This window comes from Camelina sativa, chromosome 9 (assembly GCF_000633955.1).
Source record: "Camelina sativa cultivar DH55 chromosome 9, Cs, whole genome shotgun sequence".
NCBI classification, from domain to species: Eukaryota; Viridiplantae; Streptophyta; class Magnoliopsida; order Brassicales; family Brassicaceae; genus Camelina; species Camelina sativa.
The window spans coordinates 26,884,631-26,901,333 of record NC_025693.1 but is presented as its reverse complement, the minus strand read 5'-3'; the positions used below and the strand labels follow the sequence as shown (position 1 = coordinate 26,901,333).

Genomic DNA, 16,703 nt, shown 5'->3' with positions numbered 1-16,703 from the left:
AAATAAAACAATTCAATAATTTCTGTGGGTCTCTTCCAACATCTTGTTGTTTCAAAGTGACCTATCTAATTTCATGATCACCTGTGGATTCTCATCTAAACTTTTGGACCAAAGTAAATAAATGCTTTATCTCTCTTTCTTCTTACAGCTTGTACTGCCATTAAATAGCCAGGGACCCTCTCATTAAACCTTGTTCTTTTAGGATAATAATAGCACAGCAACAATAGTTGACTTCTTTGACTAGATCAAGATCTCTATGAATAATCCCTTAGCTGATATCTTTTCCGGTTTTTTGGCTTTGGTTTTATTTCACAGAACGGTTCTTTAATGGACGGGAGCTTCAGTGGTACAGCAATGCAGCTTGCTTGGCCTCACCAAGCCATAGAGACCGAACAGTCCTTTCATCACCGGCAACTGCAACCACCACCACCACCACCACCGCAACAATGGCCTTTTGACGGCTTGAATCAGCCAGTATGGGGAAGAGAAGAGGATCAAACTCATGGCAATGATCACAGCAATTTGATGGCGGTCTCTGAAAATGTAATGGTGGGTTCTGCTAATTTGCACCCAAATCAGGTCAAAATGGAGCTGTAAGTTGGGAAAACAGTAGTAGATCATGAATGTGTATATATATCGTATAAGCTCGTTTCTCTCTATATATATAATCTCATAAATATATATAAGAAATTAGATATCTGTTAAGAAGGTGTCGGTCATTTGTTTCAGAGAGACAAAACTGGTATATGATTATTTCTTATTTTTTTACCAGACTTCCACAATGTAGAATCTATAGAATATAGGTCTTTGCACTGCTCAAGAGAAACTATTTTACTTCTAAGGTGTCACCAAAAATTCAATGATTCGGTAAAGACATTATTAACTCTTTAGAACTTGACCTAGATGGTCACACAACATGCAAGGTTCTTAATTTTAGCACGAATACTTGGAGATATGTGACTGGCTCTACACATCCCATTCGTACATCATCTTCTGTATATTTAGATGGATCACTTCATCGGTTGACTCTCCTTAGAAAATACATCGAGGTCTTGTTGAAGTGACCATGTATTAATAAACTCTAATACAGTAAGATCACGCAAGCTGCTCAAAGAGTTCTAAAGTTTCAAATAAAGAATTGTAATAATATAGTTTCCAATGAAGTCTACATATTGGTCAGTCAGTCTGTTGGATAAGATTAATCAGACCATTAGAAAAAATACACTATGGGGAGGACTACGTTACTTAGCATATTATTGATCCTATTATTTTGCTCTCTCGTCCAATCACAATCGTACACGTCACATTCAAAAATCCAACTTCCCGGCGATTCTCTGACTCTTTCCGTTACCGATTTCGGCGCCACCGGCGATGGTATCAACTACGACTCCTCTGCGATTCAGTCAACCATCGACGCCTGCAACCGTCACTGCGCATCGTCTTCCTCCATCTGCCGCGTCGTTTTCCCATCCGGAACCTATTTGACCGCCAAGCTCCATCTCCGATCTGGCGTCGTTCTCGATGTCACGGAGGACGCGGTTCTTCTCGGTGGACCGAGGATCGAGGATTATTATCCGGCGGAGACTTCCTCGGATTGGTACGTGGTTGTGGCGAACAACGCGACCGACGTTGGAATCAGCGGCGGAGGAGCCATCGATGGGCAGGGATCGAAGTTCGTGGTCAGATTCGATGAGAAGAAGAACGTGATGGTGAGCTGGAATCAGACTGGTGCTTGCTTGGGTGATGAGTGTAGACCTAGGCTCGTTGGTTTCGTTGATTCTAGAAACGTTGAGATCTGGAACATCACTCTACGTGAGCCTGCTTATTGGTGGTTAGTTTTGCTTCTGTGATTGCTCAATGCCTCAATGGTTAAAAATAGTTTGAAGAGTAATCTCAAGACTGAATGAATCTATGGTTTGATACTTTAGCACTACTCCTTGCAGCTTGCACATTGTGAGGTGCGAGAACACATCAGTCCACGATGTATCCATCCTTGGGGACTTCAACACTCCAAATAACGATGGAATCGACATTGAAGATTCCAACAACACTGTTATCACAAGGTGTCACATTGACACAGGGGATGATGCAATCTGTCCCAAGACTTACACTGGTCCGCTTTACAACTTAACCGCTACTGACTGTTGGATCCGGACTAAATCCTCGGCCATTAAACTAGGTAGCGCGAGCTGGTTCGACTTCAAAGGTCTTGTCTTTGATAACATTACTATTTTTGAATCTCACAGAGGCCTTGGCATGCAAATACGCGATGGAGGTATACAAGTTTCTTCTTTTCTTTTGGCTGCTTTTATAAACTCATAAAAACTCATGTGATGTAATGTAACCCCAGTATATGTGGCCTTTTGCAGGAAATGTGAGTGACATTACATTTTCGAATATAAACATTAGTACAAGATACTACGATCCATCATGGTGGGGAAGAGCAGAACCAATCTATATAACAACTTGCCCTCGTAGCCCATCTGCAAAGGAAGGCTCAATCTCGAATCTCCTATTCGTAAACATAACAATCAACTCTGAAAATGGAGTCTTTTTATCAGGTTCTCCAAACGGATTACTCTCAGATATAAAGTTCAAAAACATGAACCTTACTGTCAGAAGATGGAGTAATTACAGTGCAGGGCTTGTGGATTATAGACCTGGATGTCAAGGTCTCGTGAACCATAGCACCACAGCTGGGATCATAATGGAACATGTGAACGGGTTTAGCATCGAGAATGTTGACCTGAAATGGTCAGATGATGTGAACTCTGCTTGGAATGTTCCTCTCGAATTTAGACCTTCCACTGTGAATAATATCTCGTTTGTTGGTTTCAATTCTGGTCTTTTACACGAGATTGTTTGAGTCTGATTACGTTTTTGTTGTTGAACACAAGATTTGTTTCAATCATTATCTTTGGTTTAAGTAAAAAATTTGGATTCTGATTTCTTTATACTTGTAAACGTTTAGAGGAACTAAACAATACGAGTACTTGTTTTCCCCTAAACGACAACGTTTTCTAATTCTGAGTTCCCTTATACGGTGTCGTTTCAGGAGTAATTTGTAGGTTTGCTTGCACAGTCGCGTGTTTACTTATCAATCAATCGCTCAAAGAAGAAATCGGAATCACAGAAATGGCGTCGACGAAGCCATTGATCGTCGCAGCGAAGACGCTCCGTAACCGGATCTATTTCCGATCTGGATCCACATCAGCTGGTCCAAGCCGGTGGGCGACGGCGGGACACGAAGAGCGACCCAAAGGATATTTCATGAACCGGACTCCGCCGCCTCCAGGACAGTCGCGTAAGTGGGAAGATTGGGAGCTGCCTTGTTACATCACAAGCTTCCTCACGATTGTTATCCTCGGTGTCGGACTCAATGCCAAACCGGATCTTTCAATCGAGACCTGGGCTCATCAGAAAGCTCTCGAGCGCCTTGAGATGGAGAAACTCGCAGCTGCTGGTGATTCGTCTGATTAATCTCTGATCTTGAGATAGTTCATATGATTCGATGGTATGTGTGTTTGTGTTTTCCGGGGGAGTTGAGGAGATTTTTATTTTTACCCGTTTATGATGATGATCACGGAATTACTAGTGACCTAGGGTTTCGTTTTGTTTCCCTTCTCCTCTTCCTTTCTTTGTTGTTGTTAGTGTTCATAAAATTTGTTCATGAAATAAGCCATCTTTTAACTCTTCTCTTGACGATGGTTTTGTGTAACTCACCTTAGATTTTTGATCATGTTTCAAAGCATTTTGCTGTCTCCAATCCTTTTTTTGCTTATAACTTCTCAAATTTGATTAATTTTTGATCTTCCAGTTTATCTTGATGGTCTCTCAGATTCCAGTTTATCTTGATGTTCATTTATGTGATTTGTGAATTCTATAGCTTCTTGTCTTATGATGCTGTGCAGTATAAAGATATCTAGATTCCGGTTTCAGTTTCGCATTAGTGAGGGTGTAAGGATAGTTCTGGACCTTCTGGTTAGGGAAAGTTTCTACTTTGTTTTCTAGTTATGAAAGCCTCGAAAAGGCAGGTTCATGACTATAGCTTAAGATTCTAGTTTGTATACACTCATGGAGTTAGGAAATAGGATGAGCAATTGTAGGATGTAACACTTTGGATTCTTGTTATTTTATGTCCTATGATATTGGGGGGGTTAGCTGAAGCTTTGAATGATTACTAAAGTATGCTTTCCATTTATAACAATTATGTGAGTTGCTGTGTGTGTTGAGTTGCCAACCATTTACTTATACCAAGTGAGAGAGAACATGAGAGTGTTGATATCGGCTTTTTGGAAAACAGGTTTTGATGAACTGGATAAGTTCAGGGAGAGATAGGTGCAAGAGAATTACACTCATGTTGGATGGTGGAGTCTTAGAAACATAACAGTATACTTTATGTCTCTGCAGCAGGTTCAAATGAATAGATGTAGAACTAGAAACAATGAAACATGTATTGCCATTTTTGAAGATTGTTGATGCATTAAGAATATCTAGGTAAACTGTAGGTTCTGTGTTGGATTCCTAAATCTACTGATGAGCATGGTGGCTCGCTATTCTTAGTATTAGGTTTGATCTTTCCATCTCATTTTGGTTGTGTTGGATGCTTACTCTGTCTCACTCTCAGTATGATTATGTAATCCTTTTGTTCTCCTTACTTTTGGGTCTGGAATTTCGAATCAGACTAGACCGAAGCCAAAACAGACTGATTATAGAACCGGAAAATCTAAACCAAAATTCATATGTGATATCCCTACCACACTTGCACATTGTGTGCAACTGAAAAAAAGTGGGCATCGAATTATTTGAGTGTTTGGTGGCTGTTCATGAATAGTGAACACTAAAGCTAGCTGGTGTACTTATTGGTTGTTCCTACCTGCATTGATATTTTTCTTTTTATAAATAGTTTGCATCTACTAATTCCAAAATCATCATCAGCGTTATGTCGGTATACTAACATTAAGTGGTTTTTGTCGTTTCATATTATATGTTTGTAAATTATCAAACTAGCAAAAACTTTTGCTTAAATTATCTTCTACCTGTATCTTAATAATGATCTCTTGTGGTCTACTCTACTCTCCTTTGGGCCATACATACTCTCTCTTCTCTCGTCCACAACCTCCAAACTCAATAATTTCCCTCTTTTTTTTATTACTACTACTGCATCATATTATTGTCATGGCAAAAATATTATGCTTCTGTCTTAAACATTATTTGGATGTAAAAACCAAGAAAAAGGTACGAATCTAAATCATGGTTGCTGTTTAGTGTATAGAAGTGGAAGGCAATAAGATCTGAAGGACGAAAGTGAAAGTGACAGTACGGGTCATCATTACTCTGACTAAAAAAAAAGTAAACTGAGTACAATCTGACCGGCAACTCCCGGTAAACACTTGAACCACCGACAAAGCTTTTCCTGGTTTACATGTAACTGCATCATACACGACGACCGATCTTCACGGTTCGTACCGTAATCGACCCCTTTTTTTTCCTTAATGCCCTCATTTAAATCCTGCAGCAGCACTCCTTTTTCACGAGCCGTAGAGAGCGAGAAAGTGGCTTTTTTACAGTTTCCTGATAAAGTAAAAGCTCATTTGAGGAACCAAAAAAAAAAAAAAACGGATTTCTTGGTGATCCCCAAGTGAAAAAACGGGTTTCTTGAGTCTCTTTGTTCTGTTTCTTCCTCGAGACTCGTAAAATTCTCATTTTTAGTTCTCCTCTGTTTCGATCTTTTTGCAGTATGTAACTTCTATTTTCATTTTTTTATGATTAGAAACATTATCAGAATGCACTCATTTCCATTAGCAACAAGAAAATTGTGAGAATCTATTGATTGCTTTCTGTGGGGCTTAACGTTTTGTTTTAGTATTATGCTATAAAAGAACAACTTTTTTTTTTTCATGTAGATTGAGACAAACCATAACAAGTGCCGAATATATTGTCGTTTTCCTTTATTTGCCTTGGATTTCAGGAATATACGCAACTGAGTTTTTGTCCTTTTTCCTCTGTTTCAGACTATTGATCACAGCTGTTCTTTTTACATGCGTTACTTGAGAGTTGTTTAGTAACTGTTGTTGCGCTTTGGAGAAAAACTGAAAACAGTTTGATGATGATGAAGGGAAGAACAGCCAACAATGTTCAGACGAATCTGTCTACGAAGAACGGGAAAAGAGATCAAAAGCTAGAAAAGATGAACAGCGCTAAAAAATTTCAGGGCAAGAAAGGCTCAAGCCTTTGGATGCTAAGGAGGAAGCTAAAGTCTCTGAAGTAGTAAGTGATGTGATTACACAATCAAATAAGGATGATGAAGATATCGTTAATAGGTCGTCAGATTATTATCAAGAGTCCGAGACTAGTATAATTGAAGAGAAAACCAAGAAAGAAGAGAGTGCAAATGGCTCTGTTTGTGATTTGGTGAAAGTTGATGATGATGATGAGGAAGAAAGCAAAGAGTTTGATGCTATAGCTAATGCAAAGCCAGATTCTGTGTCCCTTTCGGAAACTTCTGAAGGTGCCAATGTCGATTTGGTCAAAGGAGTCGAAGATTGGGAAGATGCTTCAAATGGTGGCATTAGTGGTGGAAGTGAGAACGAGGCAGGTGATGATGTTGAAGAAAAAAGTGAGGATGAAGAAGTATTGAAACAAAAGGTTGAGAGTTTGGAGACAAGAGTTGAGAAACTCGAAGAAGAGCTAAGAGAAGTTGCAGCGCTTGAGATTTCACTCTACTCGGTTGTACCAGAACACTCTAGCTCAGCTCACAAGCTTCCCACGCCTGCTCGAAGAATTTCTAGACTCTATATCCATGCCTGTAAACATTGGAGTCAAGGAAAGCGAGCAACCGTCGCTAGAAACTCGGTGTCTGGTCTCATTTTAGCTGCTAAATCTTGCGGAAACGATGTTTCCAGGTAAACAAAAACACAATTTAAAAATTATGAGTGTATTAGCTTTTTAGTATTTTGATCTTCTCAAGGTTTTTCTTGGTTCTTACGTTTTAGGTTGACCTTCTGGTTATCAAACATCATTGCTCTGAGAGAGGTCATTTTGCAGGCTTTTGGTAAAACTAGCGTTCCTAGTCATTTCACAGAGACCTCTGAATCAAACGGGAGTGAACATATTGGTTTAGGGAAGCTAAGAAGGAAGAAGAACCAATGGACTAAGCAGTCAAATGGATTCAAGCAGGTTTTTGAAGATTGGAAAGAATCAGAAACCTTCACTGCTGCATTAGAGAAAGTTGAATTCTGGATTTTCTCTAGAATCATTGAATCTGTTTGGTGGCAGGTGAAATTTCAAGAAAGACTCATTCCTTCACTGAAATTTTTAAGAAAGGTTCCTTCTTTGAAACTTGTTCATGTTCTCTGTTCTCTGTTTTCAGGTTTTCACTCCTCACATGCAATCCCCGGAAATTGGCGGTAAAACGAATGAGAAACTAATGGGACCTGATCATGTACAAGGAAACTATTCAATAAGCCTATGGCAAAACGCTTTCAAAGTTTCTCTATCCAGGCTCTGTCCAATGCGTGGAGCAGGGCACGAGTGCGGTTGCTTACCTATCTTGGCTAAAATGGTATTAAGATTCTACATTCTAAAGTTCCCAAGCCAATGACATAAACTATGTAAAGGCTATTGGAATCTTAAATTATCTTGATACTATGTAACAGGTGATGGAGAAGTGTATAGCTCGGCTTGATGTAGCCATGTTCAATGCAATTCTGCGTGAGTCAGAGCATCAGATTCCCACGGATCCCGTCTCTGATCCTATCCTAGATGCTAAAGTCCTGCCTATCCTTGCTGGAGACTTAAGTTTTGGATCCGGGGCTCAGCTTAAAAACGCGGTACAACATCAAGAAACATAATTCAGATTGTTATGTTCACTTTAACATGAGAAAGTACTAATGTTCTTGAATGTTGTGATCTCTCGCTTTTAGATTGGAAATTGGTCAAGATGCCTCGCTGAAATGTTCTCTATAAACACTAGAGACTCAGTAGAAGAAAATGATCCCATAGATAGCGAGAAGTCATTCAGTTTGCTAAACGAACTTAGTGATCTACTTATGCTTCCAAAAGATATGTTAATGGAACAATCCATTAGAGAAGAGGTTTGTTTTGATTTCTCTATCACTCTTTATTAAGCTACATTTGATCACATAGCATCTTTCTTGACTAATGCATAGGTATGCCCATCGATAAGTCTTCCCTTAATAAAAAGAATACTCTGCAACTTTACACCTGACGAGTTCTGTCCTGATGATGTCCCTGGAGCTGTCCTAGAAGAGCTTAACGCCGAGGTAACATAATCAAATCATCTTTTTTTATTTCTCTGTGCTTATATGTGCACTCACTATACTTTTTTTGTTTGTTTCTCTTCAGAGCATGTCGAAGCATAAGTTATCAGGAGTTAGCTTCCCTTATGCGGCTTCTCCTGTTTCATACGTTCCTCCATCATCAATCAATGTAGCAGAGAGAGTTGCAGAGGTAGAAGGAGACATCTCTAGAATGTCAAGGAATGCGTCTATGATACAAAGAAAAGGATACACAAGCGATGAAGAGCTGGAGGAATTAGATTCTCCTCTTACATCAATCATTGAAAACGTATCGTTGTCACCTTCCTCACAGAACAGGAATGTAAAGAAGCAAGTTGAGCAGATAGGTGCAGTTGTTACAAATGCAAGATATGAGCTACTTAAGGAAGTGTGGTCTATGTGAGTGATTGGAAGCCAAATGTTCGAGTTCTTTAGGAAAAGACCTTTGTAACCATCTACTGAAACAAACCAAGTCATGTCGAAGTTACATGTAGTCGTAAGTATTTGATCAGATGAATATGCTCCTAGCGAATTGTATTTAGATATAATTAGCTACTTTTTTTCCTGTAAGTTTACTTTTGTTTCTTTGTTGTTTTTCCTTCTCAAAAAACCATCAAATAGACAAATACTAATGTTTTTCTTCTGACAACTCTGTCAACGGTAGACAAAAGGTGTTTACTTGGAATTCTGAATCTATAATTGTCAGTTAAGAAGAAAAGGATATAAATACAAACAGAATCTGAGCTCAAGCCGTTTAGAAACAGCCTATACTCTGCAGATGAGGTAGAAACACAACATTGGAGGAGGAAAGAAAGAACAAAACATAAATCTTGGAACTGCTCTGACTACATAAACTTGCGACCAGGATTCAAAAGCAAAACATAATAGCAGCTCAGAGCCTCAGACGGTACTAGGAACGTACTGCCTAATTCCAGCATTATTCTAGTGAGCTCAATGGAATCAGCATTAATTTCCTAAGCAAGAAAACTTCTCCAATACATGATTTGTGTATACGTTTCCATCTTTCTTCCTCTGGGTTTACATTGTTCTGTGATCAATGGCAAATTTGTAGTAACAAAGATGTGTAGAAACAGAATTTGTAGTATTGTTTTGTCTTCGTATGTATTTGAGTAATTTGACTAATGAAGAAATATGCCATAAGAGAAGAAGACTAAAGTGAATTTTTTTAAAAGTCCCACATCGACAAGTTAGAGAATGTAGGTCCAAACTTCGCAGTATAAATAAGACGCAGAGCTGCACGTTCAAATCATACCTTTCTCGGCCTTTTGGCTAAGATCAAGTGTAGTATCTGTTCTTATCAGTTTAATATCTGATATGTGGGCCATCGGCTCACACGATATTAACTCTATTTTTTAAGGGAGAAAGCCCGTTAAGATAGCTTGCTATCTGGGCTTTCGCGAGTCGCTCATGTGTTGCACTACTGCACGGGCCTGGCTCAACCCGCCAATCTATTAGTTAAACAGTTGCCTCTCTTTCTGTATAGTCTTACTCTCTTTCAGTCCGACATTCCTGGCTTTGAGCTATGGCTACAAAAGGAATGGTGAGTTTGCAGATTTCTCAATTAGCCTTCAGCAACTTGAATCCTACTAGTCAACGGGTCTCCTAATTGCATCTCAATGCTACCTTATCACTCTTTATAAGTTACTGATAAAGCTGTCCTGATCACATAACATCTCTCTTGAGTACTGATGCATAAGTATGCCCATCAATAAGTCTTCCTATGATAAAATGTATACTCTGCAATTTACACCTGATGAGTTATGTTATGATGATGTCCCTGGGCTAAACGCCGAGGTAACAAAATCAAATCCATCTTTTTTTGTTCTCAGCTTATCTGTGTACCCACTATATTTTTTGTTTGTTTGTTTCTCAACAGAGAATGTCGAAGTACAAGTTATCAGTAGTTAGCTTCCCTTATGTGGCTTCTCCTGTTTCAGACATTCCTCCATCATCAATGAGTGGAACAGAGAGAGAAGGAGACATCTCAAGAGTGTCAAAGAAGCATCTATGATACAAAGAAAAGGATACATGAGCGATGAAGAGCTGCAGGAAATAGATTCTCCTCTTACATCCATCATTGAAATCATATCGCTATCACCAATGTCCACACAGAACAGGAATGTGAACCAGCAAGTTGAGCAAATAGGTGCAGTGGTTACAAATGCAAGATATAAGCTACTTAGAGAAGTGTGGTCTATGTGAGTGATTGGAGGCCATATATCGAATTCTTTAGGGAAAGCCCTTTGTTACTTTTGTTACCATCAACTGAAATAAACCGAGTCTTGTCGAAGTTACATGTAGCAGTAAGTATTTGATCTGGTGAATATGCTCCTACCGAATTGTATTTAGATATTAGCTACCTTTTTCCTGGTAATTTTCTTTTGTTTCTTTGTTTTATTTCCTCCTCAAGGAACCATCAAACTACTAATGTTCTCTCAACGTTAGACAAAAGGTGTTTTCTTGGAATTTGAATCTGTAATGTCTGCTAAGACCAAGAAAAGGATATAGATACAAACAGAATCTGAGCAAAACTCGTTGGAAACAGCCTATTCTCTATAAATGAGATAGAAAAACACAATATTGGAGGAAGAAGCAAGAACAAAACCTTAATCTTGGAACTACCTCTGACTACAGTAATTTCCCACAAGGATCCAAAAGCAAACATAATAGTAGCTCAGACTGTAGTAAGGAAAGTGCCTAATTCAAGCAAGCATCATTTTAGTTCCCTGAGCAAGAAAGCTCCTCCAATATTGATTGCTTTTATGACTTTTTTATAGGTTTACATCTTTCTTCCTCTGGATTTTACATAGTTTTGTGATCAACGGCAAGTAATGCACAGAGAGAATAAAGATGTGTAGAAAAGGGAATTGTAGTACTCCCTCTGTCTCACAAAGATTGATGTTTTGAGATATTTTTTTGTCCCACAAAGATTGATGTTTTGTAGATTTCAAGAAGTAATCATTGAAAATATTTAAGATCTTGAATTGTTATTGGTTTAAAATTAAATAATATTCCTTTAATCAAAAAAAATATATATTTAAATTCAGTAATCATTGTTTTCTTAAACTGTGTAAAAGTTTAAAACTTCAATCTTTGTGAGACAGAGGGAGTATTGTTTTGTCTTGATATGTGTTTGACTAAAAAAGTAAAAAACGAAAGGACGCATAGAGAAGAAAACTAAATTGTATCTTCCGAAAGTCCCACATCGGAGAGTTAGAGAGCGTTGGTCATATGCTTTGTAGTATATAAACCAAAGCTAAGCCTAATTTTCAAATCATACCTTTCTCGGCCTTTTGGCTAAGATCAAGTGTAGTATCTGTTCTTATCAGTTTAATATCTGATATGTGAGCCATCGGCTCACACGATATTAACTCTATTTTTTAACGGAGAAAGCTTATCAGGGTAGCTTGCTATCTGAGCTTTCGCGAGTCGCCCATGCGTTGCACTACTGCACGGGCCCGGCTCAACCCGCCATTCTTATAGTTAAACATTTACTTAGTCTCTCTATACCTTGTGTCGGTTAAACATTTACTTAGTCTCTCTATATCTATTAGTTAAACATTTACTTAGTCTCCCTATACCTTGTGTGGTTAAATTAAAAAAAAAAAAGTTATAGTAGAAACCAGAAAGTAAGGCCAGATTATACTAGAGAAATCTATTAGAACAAAGAGTAACAAATGACCTCGGAATTCTCTATCATTCAAGTAAATCTGTGATTATTGTAGTAAATCTCTGTAGTGTTTGCCATCTTTTAAGTTACAGTGGCATTCTTGGCTTTGAACTATGGCTACAAAAGGACTCGTGAGTGGATATCATCATATGTAGCTCTTCTGATGCATCTCATAGCCAGTTCGCAGATTTCCACTTTTCATCTTTTTAATGTAATTTGCAGCCTAAACCAGTAAATCTTGTTGATTAAGGTCTTAAGTTAACAAACATATGACTTAACTCCTCAAATGTTGCATTAGAACACTTACCAAATTCCGATTCTTCTCTGTGTTTACATAGTTCTGTAATCAATGTTAAAGAACATACAAAGGCATAGAAGCAAGACAAAGCATGCGAGATCTTCTTAAAGGCTGTAACCAATCCTTTAAAAAAAAGGTTCAAACTCAGACGATGGTGACTCGACGGCGTATTTATTGTCTTTAAGGCGGTTTGTTCAAAATCTCAAAAGGTGATGAGTTGGAATCCCACATCGACAGGTTTGAGAGCGTTGGTCATAAGCTTCGCAGTATAAATAAGAAGCTGAGTTGATCGTTCAAATCATACCTTTCTCGGCCTTTTGGCTAAGATCAAGTGTAGTATCTGTTCTTATCAGTTTAATATCTGATATGTGGGCCATCGGCTCACATGATATTAACTCTATTTTTTAAGGGTCAAAGCTCGTCATGATAGCTTGCTATCTGAGCTTTTGCGAGTCGCCCATGCGTTGCACTACTGCACGGGCTTGGCTCAACCTGTTAATCTTTTAGTTAAACATTTATTTAGTCTCTCTTTAGTCTGTGTAAGGTACATTTTGCATTGTATCGATTGCATTTTGCTTTGCTATATATATATCGTAGGTACAAGAAAGGACATGAAGGAATTAGGAAGAGACAGAGCAATTCACTTGAGCTTGAACCACAGCGTGTTTGGGATTATGCTGGTGACAATTATGTTCACCGTGTAATGAGCTTCCATTGTACCGTTTGTTTCGTGATCTTCTACGTAACAACCCTGAAAGAAGGAGAACCATGGCTCCTCTGATGCGCTATGTGCTTCTGATTTTACATAGTTGATCACATCTTGGAAATGCATTAGGTATGCACTTGACCGTTCACTCCTTCTGGGGAAACGAAAACTCCAAAGAACAGGAATGTGAAGCAGCAAGTTGAGCAAATAGGTGCAGTGGTTACAAATAGATTGGAATTCTTTAGGGAAAGCCTTTTGTTACCATCTACTGAAACAAACCAAGGCTTGTCGAAGTTACATGTAGCCGTAAGTATTTGATCCGATGAATTTTCTCCTAGCGAATTGTATTTAGCTATTAGCTTACCTTTTTCCTGGAATTTTTCTTTTGTTTCTTTGTTGTTTTTCTTCCTCAAGGAACCATCAATATACTAGCGTTCTCTCAACGGTAGACAAAAGGCGTTTACTTGGAATTTGAATCTATAATGTCAGTTAAGGGCCAAGAAAGGATATAGATGCAAACAGAATCAGAGCAAAATTCGATGGAAACAGACTATACTCTGCAAATGAGATAAAAATACAACATTGGAGGAAGAAGAGGGCCTAATTCAAGCATCGTTTTTAGTTCCCTGAGCAAGAAAGCTCCTCCAATTATTTCTTTGATGATTTTTGTATATGTTTCCATCTTTCTTCCACTGGGTTCTTACATAGTTACATGTGGACATATGTATGTGTTTTGTCTTCATATGTGACTAAAGGATAAAGATGCCTAAAGAGAAGAAATCTAAAGTGTATTTTACTGAAGTCCCACATCGACGAGTTAGAGAGCGTTGGTCATAAGGTTTGCAGTATATATAAAGAATCTGGCTTTACGCTCAAATCATACCTTTCTCGGCCTTTTGGCTAAGATCAAGTGTAGTATCTGTTCTTATCAGTTTAATATCTGATATGTGGGCCATCGCTTCACACGATATTAACTCTATTTTTTAAGGGAGAAAGCCCGTTAAGATAGCTTGCTATCTGGGCTTTCGCGAGTCGCCCATGCGTTGCACTACTGCACGGGCCTGGCTCAACCCGCCAATCTTTTAGTTAAACAGTTGTCTCTCTTTCTATAAAGGTAAAGCTGAGAAAATAAAACCAAATTTCACGAGATAAAAGGTATTAGAACTTCATATTTTGTCTATGTAAGCCAATAACAATAGTAACAAATGATGTCGGACTGAAGTTACAATGGCAGGCTTTGAGCTATGGCTACAAAAGGAATGGTGAGTGCATCATATGGAGCCTGAGTTCTTTAGCCAGTTGAATCCTACTAGTCAACGGGTCTCCTAAGTGCATCTCAATGCCATTTTTTCACTTTTTAGAAGTTACTGATTAAACTTTCTTGATAACATAACATCTTTCTTGAGTACAAAAGGTAGTAAAAACGATATTTTAAGACATTGAAGAATGAATTAGCGACGAACGGTGCATCTGAACCCAATACAGAGTTTATCAGAACAAGATGAAATGTCAATCTTTTTAATACACACAAAACCAAAGACTTCATAGAAATAAAGACAAAAAAAAACAACAGATCATTTAAAAGTGAGATTGATGGAACTACTTTTGAGGTTTCTTTGGCCTTCTATTCCGCCTCCTCTTCGGCTTATTTAGCGGCCCTACTAAGCTCCTTCTGCTTCAGCTTATCATCATCTTCAACAGACTGTGAGATATCGATAGGTTTTCCTCCATCTACGAGGCATGTCCAAAGCCATACTGAGCTCACAAATTCAGGGTGCTTTACTGATGCGACATTATTAGAATCTGCTAATAGAATATTGTAACCTCGCAATGCTAAAAGATCAAGAATCTCGAGGAAATCCGTGTCTTCTGTGATGTTTTTTGAGACTACCATCACATTTGGAAAAAGTAGAGGATAGTCGGAAGGATTTTCAAGCGCCCAGAAAAGAACGTCGGTCATCATACTATCAACTCTGGCAACTTTATCTCCTGGAATCACAGAAAAAAAAAACACGGAGAGGTCTCTAACTAACACACACGAAAAATATATATAAATATATTTATCTAGGTTTAAGAAAAGGAAATCAACCTGCTGGTATAACCGTGATTCCGTCAATTAGTAAGTCATCCCAAATCTTATTCTTCTCGCCATAAGCCCTCATATTCACCTTACCACAATAACCCTTATCCGCAAGAGCTGATTTGATATTCTGATAAACCAACTTAGGATTGTAATCACCATCAGGGATTGGACAATCCTGGACGTCCCAGAAGACGCATGTGTGAGCCGCTGCGAGGTTTAACAAATCGGGAAACAGATTAACAATAACGAAATGGAGGAAAAAAAACACAATTAGATCGACTGGAGAGAGAGATCTTACTTGATCGACCGGTGCTCATGGTTTGGACGGAGATCGAGAGAAATAAGAAACTATTTGATCAATGGGTGCGCGATAATGAGAAGAGACCAAGAGAAACGAAGAAGAAAGATTAAACAGAGTTATAGTATATAAGATCTCTCCACCACACAGCTCTGCCTGTAGCATACGATTTTAACCGCATCGATCCATTCCTTAATTTCCAAAGATTAGAGATCCCACATAACACCAACCGTTCCATCGCTTTCTATTATCCACGTGTCAACATCCCCTCAGGGTTTGTTCGTCCATTCTTCTAATTTTTCAAGAAACGATCTCAAAAGTGAGTCACGTTTCGAAATTAATTAATTATTTTGTCACAAAAAAGAAAATTATTTGTTTATTTCAGAGTTCAATATAACGTCAGAGGAGAAAATATAGAGTACTAGATCTCCTACGGAAAAATGTTTGAACTCTGATCACCGGCAATTGTGGAACTTCGGAACCAAACATTTTTAACTACTTGAAAAATATTTTGTGTGTTTAACATTTTTTACACTGAAATCTTTTTTTTTTAACTGGATCGGTTTGATCAAAATTATTTGGGTCTAGTTTAATAAAAAAGAACCGGGTCAAAAAATGTAATTGGGTCATAACGGACCAAATCGCCGGTGATCGGATTCCGCTGCATCAAACACCGGAATGGTACCCGAAGCTATGGTTATGGTGCTCTACACATAACCTCTATAAGTTTACCCATGTCCTTATGTAATAACGATAGTTCAAGTAATTAAACAGACATTTAAATTGTTTGTATGTGTGAGCATGTGTTGGAGCATACTCCAAGTAGCTGCCAAACATTTTTCCATCTGTTCTAAGTTTAGAGGTTTTTATTTATTAATTTTCCACACACTTGCTTTCTCACTGCCACTTATGCATTCCAAGACTTGCATCTCACTACTTCATCTCAGAACTTGACACATTCAAATAAAAGGGTTTCATTGTCCTAAGTGTAAAATAACTACAATAAATAACTCCTCGATTATTCTCTCCAAAAGCGGAGTTTGCTACCAGAAGACAGTCATTACAATACACAAACAAGCATATAGGTATAGCTGCCACTCGACCAAAGTCATTCCTGCTCCAATCTCTCGGATGAGATTTCACCAGATTAAGTTTGTGAATCAGATCATACCTAATCTCATTTACCGCGGTTAGGCGCCTACGATAATCCGTATGATGTTATTTATTAGAAAGGAAAAACTTTCTAGTTGGTATCTTTCCTCCGGGCCAACTCGAAATATTAACACATCCACATAAACCTTATATTTGGGTAATAGGACATCTCTCT

General features: G+C 38.3%; 3 protein-coding genes and 2 pseudogenes across 4 annotated transcripts in view; 4 read left to right on the top strand and 1 right to left on the bottom strand.

Annotated features, from left to right (window-relative positions):
* LOC104715753 (probable polygalacturonase) overlaps positions 1-597 on the top strand; it is a 5,822-nt gene extending 5,225 nt beyond the window's left edge. The window contains exon 3 of the mRNA XM_010433132.2: positions 345-597. Coding sequence (XP_010431434.1) covers positions 345-597 — 253 coding nt within the window. The remainder of the gene's footprint in view (positions 1-344) is intronic.
* LOC104712463 lies at positions 1,166-2,949 on the top strand (annotated as a pseudogene).
* Positions 3,064-3,768, top strand: LOC104712462. The gene has a single exon (XM_010429364.2). It carries the CDS (start codon positions 3,136-3,138, stop codon positions 3,478-3,480), a length of 345 nt encoding a protein of 114 aa, XP_010427666.1. The 5' UTR covers positions 3,064-3,135; the 3' UTR covers positions 3,481-3,768.
* Positions 5,475-8,943, top strand: LOC104712461 (annotated as a pseudogene).
* Positions 14,440-15,606, bottom strand: LOC104712459. Of its 2 annotated transcripts, XM_010429362.2 has the most exons (4): positions 15,377-15,606; positions 15,085-15,285; positions 14,820-14,984; positions 14,440-14,726 (listed from the first exon to the last, which is right to left on the bottom strand). In XM_010429362.2, exons 1-4 carry the CDS (start codon positions 15,393-15,395, stop codon positions 14,641-14,643), a joined length of 471 nt encoding a protein of 156 aa, XP_010427664.1. In that variant the 5' UTR covers positions 15,396-15,606; the 3' UTR covers positions 14,440-14,640. The 2 variants fall into 2 exon arrangements, with proteins under 2 accessions (XP_010427664.1, XP_010427663.1); XM_010429361.2 differs by having other exon boundaries at positions 14,440-14,984; positions 15,377-15,605.